An 18,133-nucleotide genomic window follows, 5' to 3' on the forward strand; every position below is an offset into this window, starting at 1 on the left:
CAGCCTAAAGTAGGGCACAAAGGATTATTACTCATTTTGAGAGTTTCTAGAGAATAAACCAATAACCCATGAGATCAGAACACCCTACCAATGGTTGAGCATCGGTTAATAAAGCCCTAAAAACCCCTCAAAACATCCACACATCATCTTTCTGTAACAACAGTCTATTAATGACATAGCATCCACCGCAGCCACTTATTACCACCTTAGCAACCGCAAGACCCTGGCAACCACTCACAAGAAGTTACGTACACACTTTTAAATTCCACACTTGTGGTTTAAAGTTATTACTGTAAAATACTTTGGGTCTTTCATCACATATTTGATTACATATCACATCTGGAACCTTCAGTGAGTCTATAAGAAGTTACAGCCGCACTGCAATTGCTTGGAACACGCAGCATTATTTGATGTGTTGACGTAATTTCACCGTGTAGGACATAATAAATGTGCAAACAAGTGGCCGATATCAGGCGGCGATTCCACAGTTCTCATACTCTCATTGGATTCCAAAGCGAATTTGATTGGACGAGAACTTTGATGAGAAGCTGAAGTGTACCGTGATGTCATGGAATTTCTAGATTTTTTTTAAACGTTCCAGACTGTCAGTTTTGACGCTTATATCTTCTGAATGCGACTTTTGTCAGCGTGTAGGATCACATCAGTTTATTGACGTACTTAAGGCGCACTTATTTTTGATAAATGGAAAAAATCTTTCCTTTGATTTCACTGGGGCTTTAAGCAACAGTGTCCTTTGGCAATGAAGTCTGCTGTTAAAGCAGAAATGTGTTACGAACGTTGAACCTGCTGATTTCACTCCGGCCAGAGAAACACTGCAGACCCGTTCTGTTCCCATGAGCCTCGGCCAAATTGTGCATTAGCGACACTGTTGGCCAATATGTTTGACAAAAATAACAATCTGGCTAAAACTGATGCAGCAAATATATTGCATCAAGCCTTTAGTAACCACACGTTAACTCTGTTCATTCAGATTTAAATCACAACAAGCAGTAGATAAACTCTTAAAACAACAGACTTTCAAGTGTTTGGAGATCATACAGGCCTACAAAAGAAGTTCAAGGTTTTGTATGTTAATACGGTCAGTGTGGTTTTTACTTTTGTTTGGATCTCTCTGATTCGATTACGAATCAAAACTAGAACCCCCACCCCAAGAATGACCTCTATTAAGGTTTCAGGTGGTCTTCTACAGGTCTCCTGTTACCTCTGCTATAAAACGGCATATTCAGAAGCCTGGGAAAGCCAGAGTCCATGAAAACTCTCAAACACCAGCGCTCACTGCTCTCTGAACCCTGATGAAGGTATCACATTCCATGGACATCAGAGTCTGGGAACGGAAACGCCTGAAGCCAAGTTCTGTGATGCATGCCGCTCGTCATTCCAACTACAATCACAGCATCAGAATCTGGAAAATGACAGAAAACTGCATGGTATAGAAATGAAGGGCATCAGATCAGGTGTGCTCCATAACAACGCTTTAATTCTCAAAGCCTACAAAGTTTCGGCCACAAATTTAAAGGGGTCATATGACAAATGATGGCTAAAACTAATATTATAGTTTGTTTTAGATGTAATGTAAAGTGTATCCTCAATTTAAGGTTCAAAAACGTTGTATTTTCCACACACCCTGCATGTTTGTATCTCCTCTTGAATACTGCAAGCTTGTGAGGGAAATGTAACACCTCTGACCATATTGGGTACATCAGGTTCCTCTTCAATTGTACTGACAGGTACACCACCTTACTTGAGTATACATTTGGGCGGTTTCAGTCAAATCAGACCACCAACTGACGTAGATTTGTGGGGGTGTGGTTACACAAGGTGTTTTTAGACAGGTCTGGGTGAGCATTCGCTTTTAGATAGAATGACTCTTTTGTTCACACACTTTCATTTCTGCTATTTTACGTGTCTAATACATGCATGAGCAACTTATAACAGACCAAAGACACACAACAACACGTGTTCACGCCATATGACCCCTTTAAATTACAACATGATCAATATTATTCTTACAGAAATCCAATGCCTTAAAAGGCCTAAAGTTGTCTTTACAAGGGAGACTTATTTACAACATCAGTTTGAACATCAGATAAGGAACAGTGTGTGCAATGAGACCTCGGGGTATTAGAGAAGCTCTGGTAAACAGTTACATGTCAAACATGAAGAAAATGTGTTTTCTGAGGTGTTGAAAAATGATTGATTTTCTATAGGCACACACAATACAAAAGAAAAATCATCTGCATCTCAGATATTTCTCCTGAGAAATAAAAGGGAAAATCACACAAATGTGTCCCTCATGAGAGTTTGAGAAGAGATGTCAACAATATATCAAACTGAGTTAAGGTTTGTCTTGTCTGGAATCAAAAGTCAATATTATTAAAGATCTCAATGTGACTCAAACATTTCTCATCACATTTACTCACATCCAGATGATTTGACCTCTACAATCTGCATTCATCTACACCAGCAGACTGTTCATGTGTTTACACAATTACACATTTGATTCTCATTTGATTTCCCTTATTAAAGATCCTTCAGTGATTTAATCCAACATTTAGAGAGCTATTCTGAGAGCGTTCCGAAGGGACTGTAAGGTGTGTCTGTGACAGGACATCAACACTCATCTCACTTCCTCAAAGATTCTTCAGTTAGAACGCTGGATTCAGATTAGCTTTCAACTACAATGTCAACATGAGGTCATGTCGAGGTTCAAAGGAGGTCAACAGATTGTTGTTTTAATAGCATTATAACATAACGGAGCAGTTTCCCGGACAGGGATTAGCTTATTCCAAGACTAAACCTTAGTCAAATCAGGATATAAGACATTTTTAAAAGCATTCTTAACAAAATAAACATTACATTGTGCATCTTGAGACAAAGCAATCACACTGGTATATTGTAGGATATCTAAGTGCAGGTTGTTTTTAATCAAGGTGTAAGTTAGTCTGAGACTCGGCCTAAACCCTGTCCGGGAAGCCGCCCCTTGTTGACAGAAGCATCATAACATATTTTGGGTATAACAATCTTTATAATGATGATATTCCACCCGTGATATCAGTTTACTGGTTGAAAACCAAATGCCAATTCAATTGCAAGTAAACATCAATAAACAAGTCTGTCAGTTGTGCTGCGGGCTCTAAATGAGAGATGAATATTGATCAACAATTATTTTGTTGTTCTTCTTCATATTATGATAAAAGTGTGTTGGAAGAATAACGGGCGTTGGGTTATCAATAATTGTTAACAAAACAACCCAAAAATGTACAATTTAATACAACAATACATGATTATTACAATATATACTCAAACTTCTAAAAAATCAAGTGTATGGATCAACAAGGCTGTTGGTAGATCTGACACAGGAGGAAATATAACATATCTGTCAGCTCATTGGTCCAGAGGTATCATGTTTGTTTGGGGTATGAGGGGTCTCGGGGTCGAGCGTTCCGGACAAGCCTCAGCTGTTAGTTGGTTCCGCTGTTCCCTTGCTGATCTGATGTCTGATGCCAACATGTGTAACATGAGTTGAGTTCAGACACTTTCCATGATCCAGGACAGCCTTACACAACACACAACACACAACGCAGCTCCCATCTTAGAACGGTTTATTGTTTTAGCACATTAATTAATGAACCCATAACCTCGGTTTCATGACGCCATCCTGTTGTGCAGTAGTGTATCAGGACAAGAGTTGGAGTCTCAGCACGTGGTCTTTCTGACTTCTGTTTCCATCTCTCAATCTACATCATTTCCCATCTCTCTACACAAAACTAAATCCAATTAAAGCTGTGAACCCCAAATAAAGACGTTACTGTAGTAAAACCGTGGTTAATTCTCGTAAGGGTTAGAAAGCATTGTTGCAGGCAGTCTAGACTGGATGACAGCTGGTAGTTAATTTTACAGAAAGGCATCAGAAACGCTAAATATATGAGAAGAAGAGACAGACGCTCCTTGTTCTATCAGCAGGGATTCCCGGGCACAGCTTCCTCTGTTCTGCAGCAGGTTGCCATGGCGACACCATCACACATACACACCTGCCAATGATTCAGGTTCCCTGGTGCCCAGACGCTCTCGATCGAGCTGTGAGATGCTCATTCACATCCACTGACCCCGAGCCCCCCTCCATCTTTTACTGTCCGTCTCTTCTTGGCTCGGCGGCAGTGAAATGAAAATGACACACGGCAGTAACGGCTTTGCTCTCAAAGGGTCCCAAAAGAAATCTTTTGTTTCAAATGTGTACAAACTTCCCTTTTAAGAAACTCCTGGAGCACAACAACAGACTGAGACATGGTCTCTCTCAGGCAATGATGTGGATCAGCTCAACACGGCCATTTTCTCCACACACATATGAGGGGAGCGGCGACCAGCCATGACGACCGCATGAAATGAACATTATTTCCTTACATTTGTCAGCACGGCTACTGTATGAAACACTGACACATGCTCGCATGATCGCTCTCGTCATCATCCAGAACAAAACATCTTTGTTTCTTAATCTCAAAACATTTGGTCGTCAATTCAAAACTGAAAAAGTTTACGCGAGAAACAGAATCAGATTTGATTGCATACTTGAGTTTCTTTTCATTTCATTACAACACAGAATATTTTGCTTGATACACAACATGCTCGATTATAAAAACAAAAATGTGGCGTTTCGCTGGAAAGCGTGACAAGTTACTGATCAGGAAAATAATTCTGTCGGGCTTTTGATCCTTGAAAGGAAAGTGCTTTGTGGTTAGAAATGTTCATTGACAGCGGCAGGTGGAGGCAGAAAATGAGCTGTGACATAAAACCACATGATCCTTATTGTGCTTTAACAATACAAGCACCACACAAAGACAAATCCTGCAATGCTTCATGTCCTCTGTCATCACTCTGAGGACCAATTCATCCCTAAATGGCCCCATTCACTGAGGATTCTGGGTTAGCAGGTCAGCTTGCTTTATTAGAAACATTTGACCGTGTCCGTGTTATTAATGCTATGTGTTATAAACCTTGAACTTTAAATCCTGCTCTGTTAACATTACAGATGATGATGATGGGGCAGGTATGTCTAACTAAAATGGTTCAAAAATAGATTTAGATGTGATTTTCAGTAGAGAAATTTGTAAACGTTGTCACACTTTTGTGACCTCAGGATTACAGAACAGACAAGCTTTACAGCATCTCTTTAGCATCCCGGGTTTGGATTTGTTTGCTTTTTCTACTCTAAACTGTCTCTGAAACCTTCTCTGAAACTCCACGCTTGTTTAACTAGCTTCAGGAACCACACACAGAGAACCCTAACAACCGTTTATATGTTTTTTGTATCCAAGTATCATCCACATTAAGCATGAAAATACATATTTAAAAAAGTTATATTAAAGGTATTTTGTTTAAAAACAATGGAATAAACAAGGCCAGATCATTATTCTTTTGTATTTTGTAATCCTGTGTTGCTACAGGTACCCAGTGTGCATAGCAACAGGTTGAGACAGAGCGACCGAGAGGTCGAGGTGTCAGAGCGACACACACATGCACGCGTGTTTCATTTATACATGTGATTCAGGACAGGAGATCACATGTCTGTTCATCACAATGTGAAGCATTGGATCTGCTACACACAAGTAAAGCGGATTCCTTAAATTCCCCACATCATGTGAAAGAAACTGTGAAGTGAACCCGTGTCACCCGCCGCTGACTCACATCCAGCGCTCCTGCCAATGGATTACAACGACCGCAATTAACCAGATTATACCGCTCGCGCAGAGAATAGATGGAGTGGGTGGAGAGAAAGAGCGAGAGAGATATAAAAAAACAAAAAGAGAGAAAGAGAGAAAAACAAAAGAACGGAGCTGGAACATGTGTGCATTACACATACCGGTCTGTAGAGCTCAACCATTATAAGTAGTTATTATTTCACAGATCTATTATGATGATAAATCTGTAAGTCTGTGCTTGATGTGATTTAAAATAACTTATAATTAAATATATAATTATTATAATATACAAATGATTTCACGCAATACTATCGTACACGAGACCAACAAATGTTCTCTTTAATGTTCAGACGGCACTTTGAGATTTTCACAACGCAATAAAATGTTATGTGGAGCAGACATGGATAATAGATGTCATCTTTGTTCAACACGGATGATAAATCTAAGCTCTCTGGAAAAGTCTACGCCCAAACCCAGCGAAGCACCTGTTCCAGAGTCAGTGTCTAGAGTCCCTCTACTAAACAAGTGCATCTCCACATCGCTTCAAAACAAAACCATGCGACCCCGAACACACCCCTCCTCCTCCTCAGCCTTTAAACAAAAGAGACGTCTAGAGCTCCTCTAACACAAACTACCACAAAAACACTTCACAAAAGTACCATTTCAACAGTGCTCGGCCGTCTCGCTGAAAAGATGCGAGGGTTAAAGCACGTCTCTTATTACCTTCTTGCCTTTCTTCTTGCGTTGAGCTTGCTTGCTGGAGCCTTTCTCCTTGGCGTCTTCGCTCATCTTGTATCAAAGATCCTTCAGTGATTTAATCCAACATTTAGAGATCTATTCTGAGAGCGTTCCGAAGTAAAGAAAAGTCCATTAAGTCGCCCTAATACCTGCTTTCCTTCTTGTTCTTGAGCGTCAACACATTCGCACAACTGGATTCAAACAGAAGTTCAGCTGTTAGGGTGGTGGTGTTAGTCTCCGTGGGTCACCATGAGGAGGGAGAGGGAGGAGAGATGAGAGGAGCTTTTATTGGAGTGGGCTGAAAGATCTGAGGGCCGGTTCTGACCCAGCAGCCCAACTCTCTCTGACCAACACACGGCTTCTGATTCACTGGTGCTCTACTCACAGACTAAACAGAGCTGATGGAGACACGCGCTCCACAAGAGAGAGAGAGAGAGAGAGAGAGAGAGAGAGGGGTGGGAGGAGTGAGAGATACTGGGAGGGTGATGTGCTGGAAAACGGGTGAAAACAAAGCAATTACCATGGAGGAGCCAATATTAAATAATACCGGAGGAGCACAGATCCATCTTATCTGACCACACCCACCTGTCTCATCTGACCACACCTACCCACCTCACCTGACCACACCCACTTGTCTCAGCTGACCCATCCCACCCTTCTCATGTGACCACACCCACTCGTCTCATCTGATTCTGATCACACCCTCTTTTCTCATCTGACCCCACGCACCCTTCTCACCTAACCACACCTGTCCGTCTCCTCTAGCCACACCCATTTGTCTTATCTGACCCCACCCACCCGTCTCATCTGATCATATCACATCCTCTTGTCTCACCTGACCATACCGATCCATCTTATCTGACCACACCCACCTGTCTCATCTGACCACACCTACCCACCTCACCTGACCACACCCACTTGTCTCAGCTGACCCATCCCACCCTTCTCATGTGACCACACCCACTCGTCTCTTCTGATTCTGATCACACACCCTTTTTTCATCTGACCCCACGCACCCTTCTCACCTAACCACGCCTACCCGTCTCCTCTAGCCACACCCATTTGTCTTATCTGACCCCACCCTTCTCATCTGACCACACCCATTTGTCTTATCTGCCCCCACCCACCCTTCTCATCTAACCACACCCATTTGTTTTATCTGACCCCACCGACCCTTCTCATCTAACCACACCCATTTGTGTTATCTGACCCCACCTATCCTTCACATCTGACCACCTATTTGTCTTATCTGACCCCACCCACCCTTCTCATCTGACCACACCCATTTGCCTTATCTGTATTTTGTAATGTCTTGCCACCTGTTGCATTTCTTATCGTAAGGCACTTTTCTGCTAAACGACTCCGCTAAAGTTTGCTGAGTGTGTTGTGCAGCAGGTACCTTAGCCGATGTCGGCTTTTCTCGGGCAGCGGACGCGGATTCTCGGAACCGAAGTAGATTGCGCGGCTGTCTGCATGTTATCTCCTTCTGTCAAACGTGTAGCCTAATCACATTCGTTTTCAGGTGTTGAACTTGCGGGCGACCATGCGCTAACCATGCGAACGTATACGTGACGCACGCAGAACAGCAATCACGTGACGCCCTGCTGCAGCCTCTGAATGTGTGGAGTTTTAATGCCCGTTTTGGGAAGTTTTTTCGCAGTAATTTAAATACTCGATAATGAGAATTTGCACATCGTTTACACAACAAACTCGATATTATCGCAGACGATATATATCGCCCACCTCTAGCACCCACCCACCTTTCTCATCTAACCACACCCACCCTTCTCATCTGACCACACCCATTTGTCTTATCCGCCCCCACCCACCTTTCTCATCTAACCACACCCATTTGTCTTATCTGACCCCACCCACCCTTCTCATCTGACCACACCCATTTGCCTTATCTGCACCCACCCACCCTTCTCATCTGACCACACCCACCCTTCTCATCTGACCACACCCATTGTTCTTATCTGCCCCCACCCACCTTTCTCATCTAACCACACCCATTTGTCTTATCTGACCCCACCCACCCTTTTCATCTGACCACACCCATTTGTCTTATCTGACCCCACCCACCTTTCTCATCTAACCACACCCATTTGTCTTATCTGACCCACCCACCCTTTTCATCTGACCACACCCATTTGTCTTATCTGACCCCACCCACCTTTCTCATCTGACCACACCCATTTGTCTTATCCGACCCCACCCACCTTTCTCATCTAACCACACACATTTGTATTATCTGACCCCACCCTTCTCATCTAACCACACACATTTGTATTATCTGACCCCACCCTTCTCATCTAACCACACCCATTTGTCTTATCCGACCCCACCCTTCTCATCTAACCACATGCACTCCTCGCATCATCATAACCATAAGCAAATATACTTTATTTATGATTTATGTTGTCTGAAATGTTTTACAGTCATTCATGTCTTTTAAATGACATCTACAGTAACAGCATATAACAGAAGCTATACATTGTGAATTAAACACTCAAAGGTCCTCAAATCAACAGGTGGACAAAGTGTCCATGATACAAACATTTCACAGCCTCCTATCCAAATGAAAAAATAAAAGAACGACTAATAGAATATTAAAAAAACATTTTATGCAATTGCAAGGTTTGTAGATCACAACATATATGCCTATTTCTGGATATTCTAGCAAAAATATTCCTAAAGTGATGATATGTGGCGTCACATTATATAAAATGACTCTGTTGCTGTGATATAATACTGTTGTGTTGTCATGACACCTGTATAATCATGAAAGATTGAACAACGCTGTAGAATGATGCTCTTCTCATGAATACAGCACCATTGACCATTCATCAGCACAACAAATAATAGACTGATTCTCTCTCACATCAGCCCCGTCCTGTGAACCCATCCATCACATCAAACACTGTACATCACTCTACTGTAGAACAATAAAAACAGCCTCTGTGGGGTGTCCTCTGCTGGCCAATGAATGACATGACATAAACATCATCTCATCCTCATATCACACATACTGTTATATTCCACTCTTTGTTTGAATGGATGCTAAATATGATACAAATTGAATTTAAAATAACTATTAAAAAATATTACTGCATTTTGTATTTTTATGGCCAATAATTGACACTTAAAATAAGAGTGAAGAGACGGCAATGAAAGAGAGTTTGTAACCATCCTGGCTCTTAAGACAAAATGTTGAACAGGTGCAAAAACATCACACTACTATGTTAACAGTCAAACTGTTCAAAAAACATTTAAAACTAATAAATGTCCTTCACACAGGAAAACATCTAACATGAGGAGACAAAACTGAGCCGTATCTGCCCCAAACCTTCAGACAAACACAAACTGACCAAACTTCTTAGTTTCCATTATGTGCTTATGACTTTGATTAAGGACAACAGGTCAGAAAAGATCACATCGTTGGGTCCTTTGACAGGAGAAAGAACATGAAACTGCATGAACAACACAAACCCATGGGTTCCCTGATCAGCTCTAGCAAATCAAATCTTATAAATAAAGCTGAAAATAAGTGAAGCAGCACTTCTGCTAAAAGCTTTTGACATTTCAGGTGTGCTGTACAAAAGCATTCAACTGATGGTGCAAACAAAGGAAAATAAAACTGACTTGACAGCATAATGAAGCTCAATCTACCCCACACCATGACTTTTAAAGCCTTACATGAATCTCCTGTGTGATGTCAGCGGATATGATACACAAACCTGAAAACTCAATCATCACTACAGTACAGTAATATGATCAGATTCCTCACATTTCTATGTGGAATGTCACACGTGTGCGACCTGAAAATCTACATGAAAGACCTTCTCAGGTGAACGCTTGACAATCATATAAATCACAAAATGAATCTATCAATTCATAAAGGGCTAGTAGAATATAATAATAATAATACCCTGAGCCCAGGTATTGCAAAGGGAGGAAGGGTCTCGGAACATCTCTATTTTACATAATTTGATCAAAACTGTTTTTTTTGTATATACCCATAAAGTATATTACAAGAAATAAACATGTTTATACCTTATGTACTATATGGGTGGTTACTGGCATTGTGTTTCTTTAGCTCTGAATGAAAATTTAGGTGTTTGCACCACAAATTTGTATAGATTAAACATACGGAATAAATGACCAAACGAATAGAATGCATTGTAAAGTCGAGATTAAAAAGAGATTTAACAAAATCTTATTTGTCCATTATCAAAGATCCAAATACAAAAGTAAAACAACAGAATTAAATAATACACAACATGAAACAAGTAAAGATAATTATGAGTGATAGTGAGAAATGAAACTGAAAGCATCACTGAAGCTTTGACAAAATAATCACAAGATTTCAGTATTTCATCTGTGTTTCTGGCACCGCTCTACATTTGAACTGAGAGCAGATCTTCTGTGCCAGACATCTGTAAGAAAGGTGTGTCAAGTAAACAACCGTTTGAGAAGGCCAGAGGGCATTCAGGAGAAGACGTGAGAGAAACATTCGGTTCCCATGCTTCAGAAATTAAGTTCATCTTCACTCTGTGCCCTCGGCGGTCCGGGACCCTCGCACTCGCCCTGTCCCACCAACATGAATTTGCTGCTGTCTAATTCACTGCAGAATAGACATGACACGTCTCATATAATGCGATAAGACCGGAGGTAGAGTTTGGTTTCACTGGCTGGCGCCAAAGAGAATCAGGGATTGTTCCCTATTCATTCATCAATCTAGAGTTATTTACATCCACCACATTTATATACTACATTAATAGGGATTGAACAATATTACCAATATTATTGTATCACAGTAGCAAAATTGCCTCAATATTATCGTGGTCACATGACCGTATGAAATGATAAGTCTTCCAGGCCTTTAACATATAAACATATAATAGAAATGACTTCTGTCAAGGTCCAGCTGGTGCAGCTTTTTATTTTATAATACGGAGTCATTTGACCATCTCATTCTACACCTCTATACCTCAAAGCAACAGTTGTGATTAGAGCATAAAGAAAACGGGATATGACATGGATCATTTGTACATCGTTGCAATGTTCATAATTGTTTATTAAACACTTATGGCACTTTTTTCCAAGTCTTCTTTTGTCTTTTTAAATATCGCAATAAATATTGTACCGCAGGCTTCACACTGAGGTATTATCGTCCCGTGCGATTTTGATATTGTTACATCCCAATATATTAAAATATTCATAACAACAGTGTATAACATTTGTTAACCAGCACTGAAGTGGCATCGTACAATGAGCTTCTACATTAAAACAAATTAACAAAAATGTGCCAGTGTGTTGAGTTTTAACACTGATGTCGAGATACTGGCATCACTTAACACATGACCTCATACAGTACAGTGACCTCTGACATCTGGAGCGAGAGAAAGAACATTGAGATGTAGCTGATGATGCCATTTTGTATATGATGGCATTATGCACCACCTTCACAGAAACACACACGCACTCTCACACACATACACACATGCACACACACACACACACACGCACACACGCAGTCTCACACACACACGCAGTCTCTTACACAGAGACACACGCATTATCACACACGCATTATCACACACACACACACACACACACACACACACACACGCACACACACACACACACACACACACACACACAGAAACACACACACATACACTGCAAAAATTGACTTTCTTGCTTTTTTTCTTGTTTTTAAGTAAAAATGTCTAAACATTCTTGAATCAAGAAGCATTTTCTTGATGAGCATACTGACCTAAGAAAATAAGTCTTCTTTCTAGTCAAAATATATGAAATTTCAGTGAATTAGTGCTTAAAACAAGCAAAAAAATCTGCCAAAAGGCTAAGAAAAATAATCTTGAATTAAGGTTGACCTTTTTCTTGGTCACTCAATTCAAGATTATTTTTCTTAGCCTATTGGCAGATTTTTTCCCTTGTTTTAAGCACTAATTCACTGAAATTTATTTTTTTCCCCAAAACAAGACTTATTTTTTTTGGTAATTTTGCTCATCAAGAAAATGATACTTGATTCAAGAATTTGTAGACATTTTTACTGGAAAACGAGAAAAAAAGATTAAGTAAGAAAGTCATTTTTTGCAGTGTTCACACACACGCGTACTCTCACACAGACACACACACTGTAGGTAATGCATGTCTGAGGAACTGTGAATAAATGACAATTAAATCTTGTAATGTAAATCTTTCGCAGGAATCTTCGAGCACTATAGTATATAGTTTGTTATTTGGGACGTAACTTTCACGAAGCATTCATTTTTATTCTGTTCAGCACTGCCACACCTGTCAGACACCAGCGGCTCACCTTCAACATTTATAGAGAGCTGAGCATTAGAAAGAGTTGTTTGATCACTTTTAAACTCTTGAAACACTTGTGTAAGCTCTTCTGTAAGTCTCTTTTTAAGCTACATAAACGGCATCATTATTATTACTCATTACATTTGACATTAGAGGATCAAACATTTGTAGCAAATGTACAATATTTCAGCAGACTGTGATGAGACAAGAAGAGAGACATCATCATTACAGCCAACAGTTAATCCATTTCAATCTGACTGTGATGTCTTTTTAAGAAATCCATACAGTGTGTAGACATGATCTATACGTCTACAAAACAACAGTCACCATGAAATCAAACAGGAAAATTCGAAGTGTTTCATGCAGTGTTGCAATGATTATTTTAAGTTCATTTGTTTGTGTAATCTTTAATCAAAAAGGTTAAGCTCCTCTCCAATAACAAAACTCTGCGCTACATTCTTTCTAATTTCAGAAGCCGTTTCACTCGGATACACGTCACGATACGGAAAAGAATTCGATGGCATCTGTGAAGACACGTCAGGCAGAGAAAGGAGAGAGCAGGAGAAAGGACTGCAAGCAAGAATTGAAACTCAGGTCACCAGATTATCAATGCTGAGATCACTCGAACATTGACTGAAAATGAATTCCTATCCCGGTTTTAAGGTGGTGCCACTGCCATCCGGATCTTGTACAAACCAGTCTTCCTAAATGATCAAAGCTCATTCACATCTTGCATTCTCAGTGGTTCGCTTTAAATGATTCAATGATCTCTTACATTCGCTAGTGACTGAAAAGTTCCATAGTTTAAATTAATCGGTTCAAATGAGTCATTCATGTTTGAGTCGTTACGAACGAAATGTCTGTTCATACTGGCGGTCTCGCAGTGTAAATGTATGCTGATTCATAGATCCAACTGCACAGCTAAACATTTACATTTAGCAGATGCTTTTATCCAAAGCGACTTAAGTGATAGGGAGCAATAAGTGATATGTCATACAGGAGTAATAATACAGTAGGGGCCAACACAAAGTAACTGGTTTTAAGAAAAGCTAGACCACTACCTGTTGAGAGAAAGGGTACGTTTTTTTTTCATTTGTCTGTCAAGTTTTCACAGAAAAAATAGGTTTTAAGTATTTTTTTAAATGTTGTGAGAGATGTTGTTGACCTGACTGAGTTAGGAAGAATGTTCCACCAGGCAGGAGTTGTGAATGAGAAAGAGCGATTTACTGCCCTTATGGGAAGGCAATACAAGACACCGCTGGTTTGCTGAAAGCAGGGATCTTGATGGGGTGTAGGAGTGCAGGAGGGTGTGAAAGTAAGCCGGTGCAGATCCAGTGATAGGCCTGTAGGCAAGAATTAGAGACTTGACTCTGATACGGGCTTCAACCGATAGCCAGTGGAGAGAGATGAAAAGGGGAGTCACCATGACATCACAATGATGTACGTCATGTTAATTTAAGACATTTCAAGATATTAACTGTCCTTGAGGAATAACGAAACAGCGCCTCCACTGTGGTTTAAAGCTGCAACTGCAGTTACAAATGACAGTCTGTTAAATGCACAAATCATTTTTTGTGAAGACACCCGACATCATTTTGGCCAGAGTCTGAAGCGCCACAACATATGCCTTCGATTTCTCTATGCAGAAAAAACTGCTGTCACATCAGAATGAGCGGATGAGCATTTATTGGTCTTAGACAGAAATATCTGAGCATCACCTGGAGTTCTTTTTTTTTAAAGGGGTCACATGTTTTCTGTGTCTGTGTGTTATAAGTGGCCCATGCATGTAATAAATTGTGTTTACACATTGCATCACATCTAAAACAAACCATAATATTAATTTTAGCCGTGTCATACGACCCCTTTGAGTTTGTAAAATGCTCCTCAGAGATCACACGTAAGAACACATTTATTGTAAAAGATCCAGCTGTTGTGAATTCCTGTGAGAGCGGGAATGTGAGGTGCAGGACCGCCTGAGGCGTGTGTCAACAACACGCGTGTGCCTGCCCGTCCCAGCATTCCCTCTTTACACAGCCAATAATAACACAAACATTTCATACAATTCTAAAGTCGACTGAGATGTCTTATGAAAACACTGGAGTGTGTCTACAGAGGCTGTGTTTCATCTGTGTTTCATCTGTTGATCTCAGCTCAGGCTGGGCTGAAGGACGATGAATTTATATAACGCACGTCTCACTGCTGACATGTGGATTATTTGCTCTGGCTATGACACTCAGTTTGTAACAACAAATTATGTTTTATTAACAAAGTTCGGGAGGAACCCAAGCATATAATCAGCACGCCGTTCCATCACCAGCAAATACCTATCAGCCATCTCGGCTGGTACATCATTAGCAATCACAGCATCTACCCTATCAGCTCAAGCAAGCTCCATTATAAATGGACAAACAATCTTACTTGATGCTTCTCGCCAGATAAACATCGATATGTTTTGTTCGATGTCGTGTCCGAGCATTCTCTACAAGTTTTAATCATGCCTCGGACGTTTTGCAACAAGCATCGCTAATAGACACACAAGCAAAACAGCAGCTTGTTTATATCGCAAGTTTATTCTGGCTTTCCATCAAGCTAATTACATATGGAACCCAAACTCTAAAGGATTTCATCAACACAGGAAGGACACTATGTATTCGATGGATCTTACTGATCTCTAAATCGTTGCAGCCCCGCGACAGGCCCCATCCGTTAAGCATCTCTTACTACATACATCTTCCATCTTCAGGCCTGCATCACAGCAGCAACCGCCCCAGCAGGGCCCTCATCCTCTCATAGTTACCCACTTCCGTATTGCACCTCCGTAACGCCAAGCATGGTTCTGTTTGGGGGATATATGGTACTTCGGCGGATGTTCAGTTTTATCAGCATTTGGGGGTGTGTTCTGGGCTCGAGCCGGTTCCGAGCCTGGCGCACTTGCCCTGACCAAGGTAGAGTGCTCCGGGTTCAGATAGATCTGGTGAGCTCGGAACCCACTCCCTGCACAACACGCCGATGAGCATAACCTGCATACCCATGCTTTACCAATCTATCCCTATAACGGAGCTGTTTATCTGCGAGGGCGAACTCGTGAACACAAGATTTATGTGGGAAATGTGTGATGTGTGACATCATCGCCACGGATACGGCAATAAACTACACAACACTTCCACGTCATCTATAGAAAGGACCGGGCTGTAAACAGCACAAAGACTTGAAGACAATATTTCAGTGTAAAGGTTTGTGTAGCGGATGCCAGCTGGTGTGTGTGTGAACCATCTCTAGACGCTCCAGACATCATCTATGCAAACAAACTAACAACTTTGATTTTATGTTCTTCATTATCATAATTTCTATTAGTCAGGCGAGTGCTGGAACACCACAGACTGTCCATGCAAATAAACACTATTCACATAAATATTTACTTTCCTCTCATAAGTGACATAAATCAGCAGAATCACATTCACGTGGCTGCAAGGCAACAATTTAGTCCAACAAAAACGGCAGATTATCGCCTTCAACAATGATGATAGCAGATGTGCCACACAACTGCTTTCATCTACACAAACACAGATTTTCCTCTTTATTAGACTGCAGACACAACTGAACCCATCTGTCAGATTATTTTACTGCAAAAAATGACTTTCTTACTTAGTCTTTTTTCCTTGTTTTCCAGTAAAAATGTCTAAACATTCTTGAATCAAGAAGAATTGTCTTGATGAGCAAACTGACCTACGAAAAGAAGTCTTGTTTAAAGTAAAAATTATAAAAGTTCAATGAATTTGTGCTTAAAACAAGCAATAAAAAATTGCCAATGGGGTAAGAGAAATGATCTTGAATTGTGTGACTAAGTAAAAGGTAAACCTTAATTCAAGATAATTTTTCTTAACACATTTGGACAATGTTTTTGCTTGTTTTAAGCAAAATTTCAAATTTCTTTGGTCATTTTGCTCATCAAGAAAATGCATCTTGATTCAAGAATGTGTGCACATTATTACTGGAAAACAAGAAAATAAGACTTCAAACGTCCCGCGCACACCAGAGAATCTCAGAAATCAGAACACATAAACGCTACAGACTGACATTCTGTCACTGACATCTGAAACTAAAACTTTTAAACACAATCTAGAAAAACTCAATAAAACAAACTACTAAACTGATAGTAGTATGCATTGCTAAAGCAAAATTATATTGAAATGTTTTTTGTTTTTAATCATTTTGCAGGGCCACAACATCATTTATCTGTTAAATGAAATAAAACACTTTACTAGTGGTGGGCCATTAACGGCGTTAACGCCGTTAACGCTGTGAGACTATTATCGCGCGTTAAAAAAAATGTCGCCGTTAATCTATTCTCAAAGTTGGGTTGGGAGCTGGGTCTATACTACGCAAGCTATGATGACTTTCACCTTGATATTTTAGCGCGGATGTATACCAGCTTAACTGCACTGTACGGGGCGAGAACGAGATTTTTCAACTCGCGTGATTCGCGTCATTCGCGGAAGCAAAAGCCGCCTCATCATCTCATAACCAGGGCTTCATTCGCGCGATTCGCGCCGCAAGTAGGTCTATTGGCTCTTTGCATTAACATGTAAATCACTCGCGCTTGACACGCCATTCGCGTTTGGTCTGAACACAACATAACGTTACTGTGAAATTACCACATCAAACGTGACGTGCTAACATGGATGCAGCTATGAAGCCGCCGGGTTTGCTTCAGGGAATATTAATTTTTAAGAAGCTTCCCAATAGAAACATCGACAAGACTAAGGTTGTTTGCACCTTGTGCAATGCGGAATTGGTTTAAAAAAAACACTTTCTCTCAACAGGTAGTGGTCTAGCTTTAGTTGAAACCAGTAACTTTGTATTGAGATCTAATGTATTATGGCTCCTGTATGACATATCGCTTGTTGCTCCCTCACTCTTTGTAAGTCGCTTTGGATAAAAGCGTCTGCTAAATGACTAAATGTAAATGTACTGTAGGAGCTCTTCCAGTCTCAAGTACCACCTAAACGGAAATCATCCCTTAGCTAATGCGGAAGTAAACACAAATTCATCTTATTGAACATAATTTAATTTTCATCACCAATTATCATAGTAGAACAGCTTTCTCAAGCAGTTTGTGATGCATTTTGGAAACAGGAGATGAGCCCCTGGTCTAATGCGCCACCTGGCTTGAGAAACCCGTTCTAAAAGACTTACTTTTAGTCATTATTTGGGTAGCACACATATTCTGAATGCCTTCGGCAGAATTCAAATGAGCCATTATAATCTAGATTAATCTAGATTAATCTTGGAATTAATCTAGATTAAAAAAATTAATCTATGCCCACCACTACACTTTACCC

General features: G+C 40.4%; 1 protein-coding gene across 2 annotated transcripts in view; it reads right to left on the bottom strand.

The window, feature by feature from the left end:
* ank3b (ankyrin 3b) overlaps positions 1–18,133 on the bottom strand; it is a 135,354-nt gene that overhangs the window by 107,784 nt on the left and 9,437 nt on the right. The window contains exon 1 of one of the 2 annotated variants that reach the window (XM_056770714.1): positions 6,441–6,824. The exons of the other annotated variant lie outside the window; for it this stretch is intronic. Coding sequence (XP_056626692.1) covers positions 6,441–6,506 — 66 coding nt within the window. The 5' untranslated portion in view covers positions 6,507–6,824. Of the gene's footprint in view, positions 1–6,440; positions 6,825–18,133 lie in introns of those variants that run through there. 2 annotated transcript variants of the gene reach the window in all.

This window comes from Triplophysa dalaica, chromosome 17 (genome assembly GCF_015846415.1).
Source record: "Triplophysa dalaica isolate WHDGS20190420 chromosome 17, ASM1584641v1, whole genome shotgun sequence".
Taxonomy (NCBI): domain Eukaryota; kingdom Metazoa; phylum Chordata; class Actinopteri; order Cypriniformes; family Nemacheilidae; genus Triplophysa; species Triplophysa dalaica.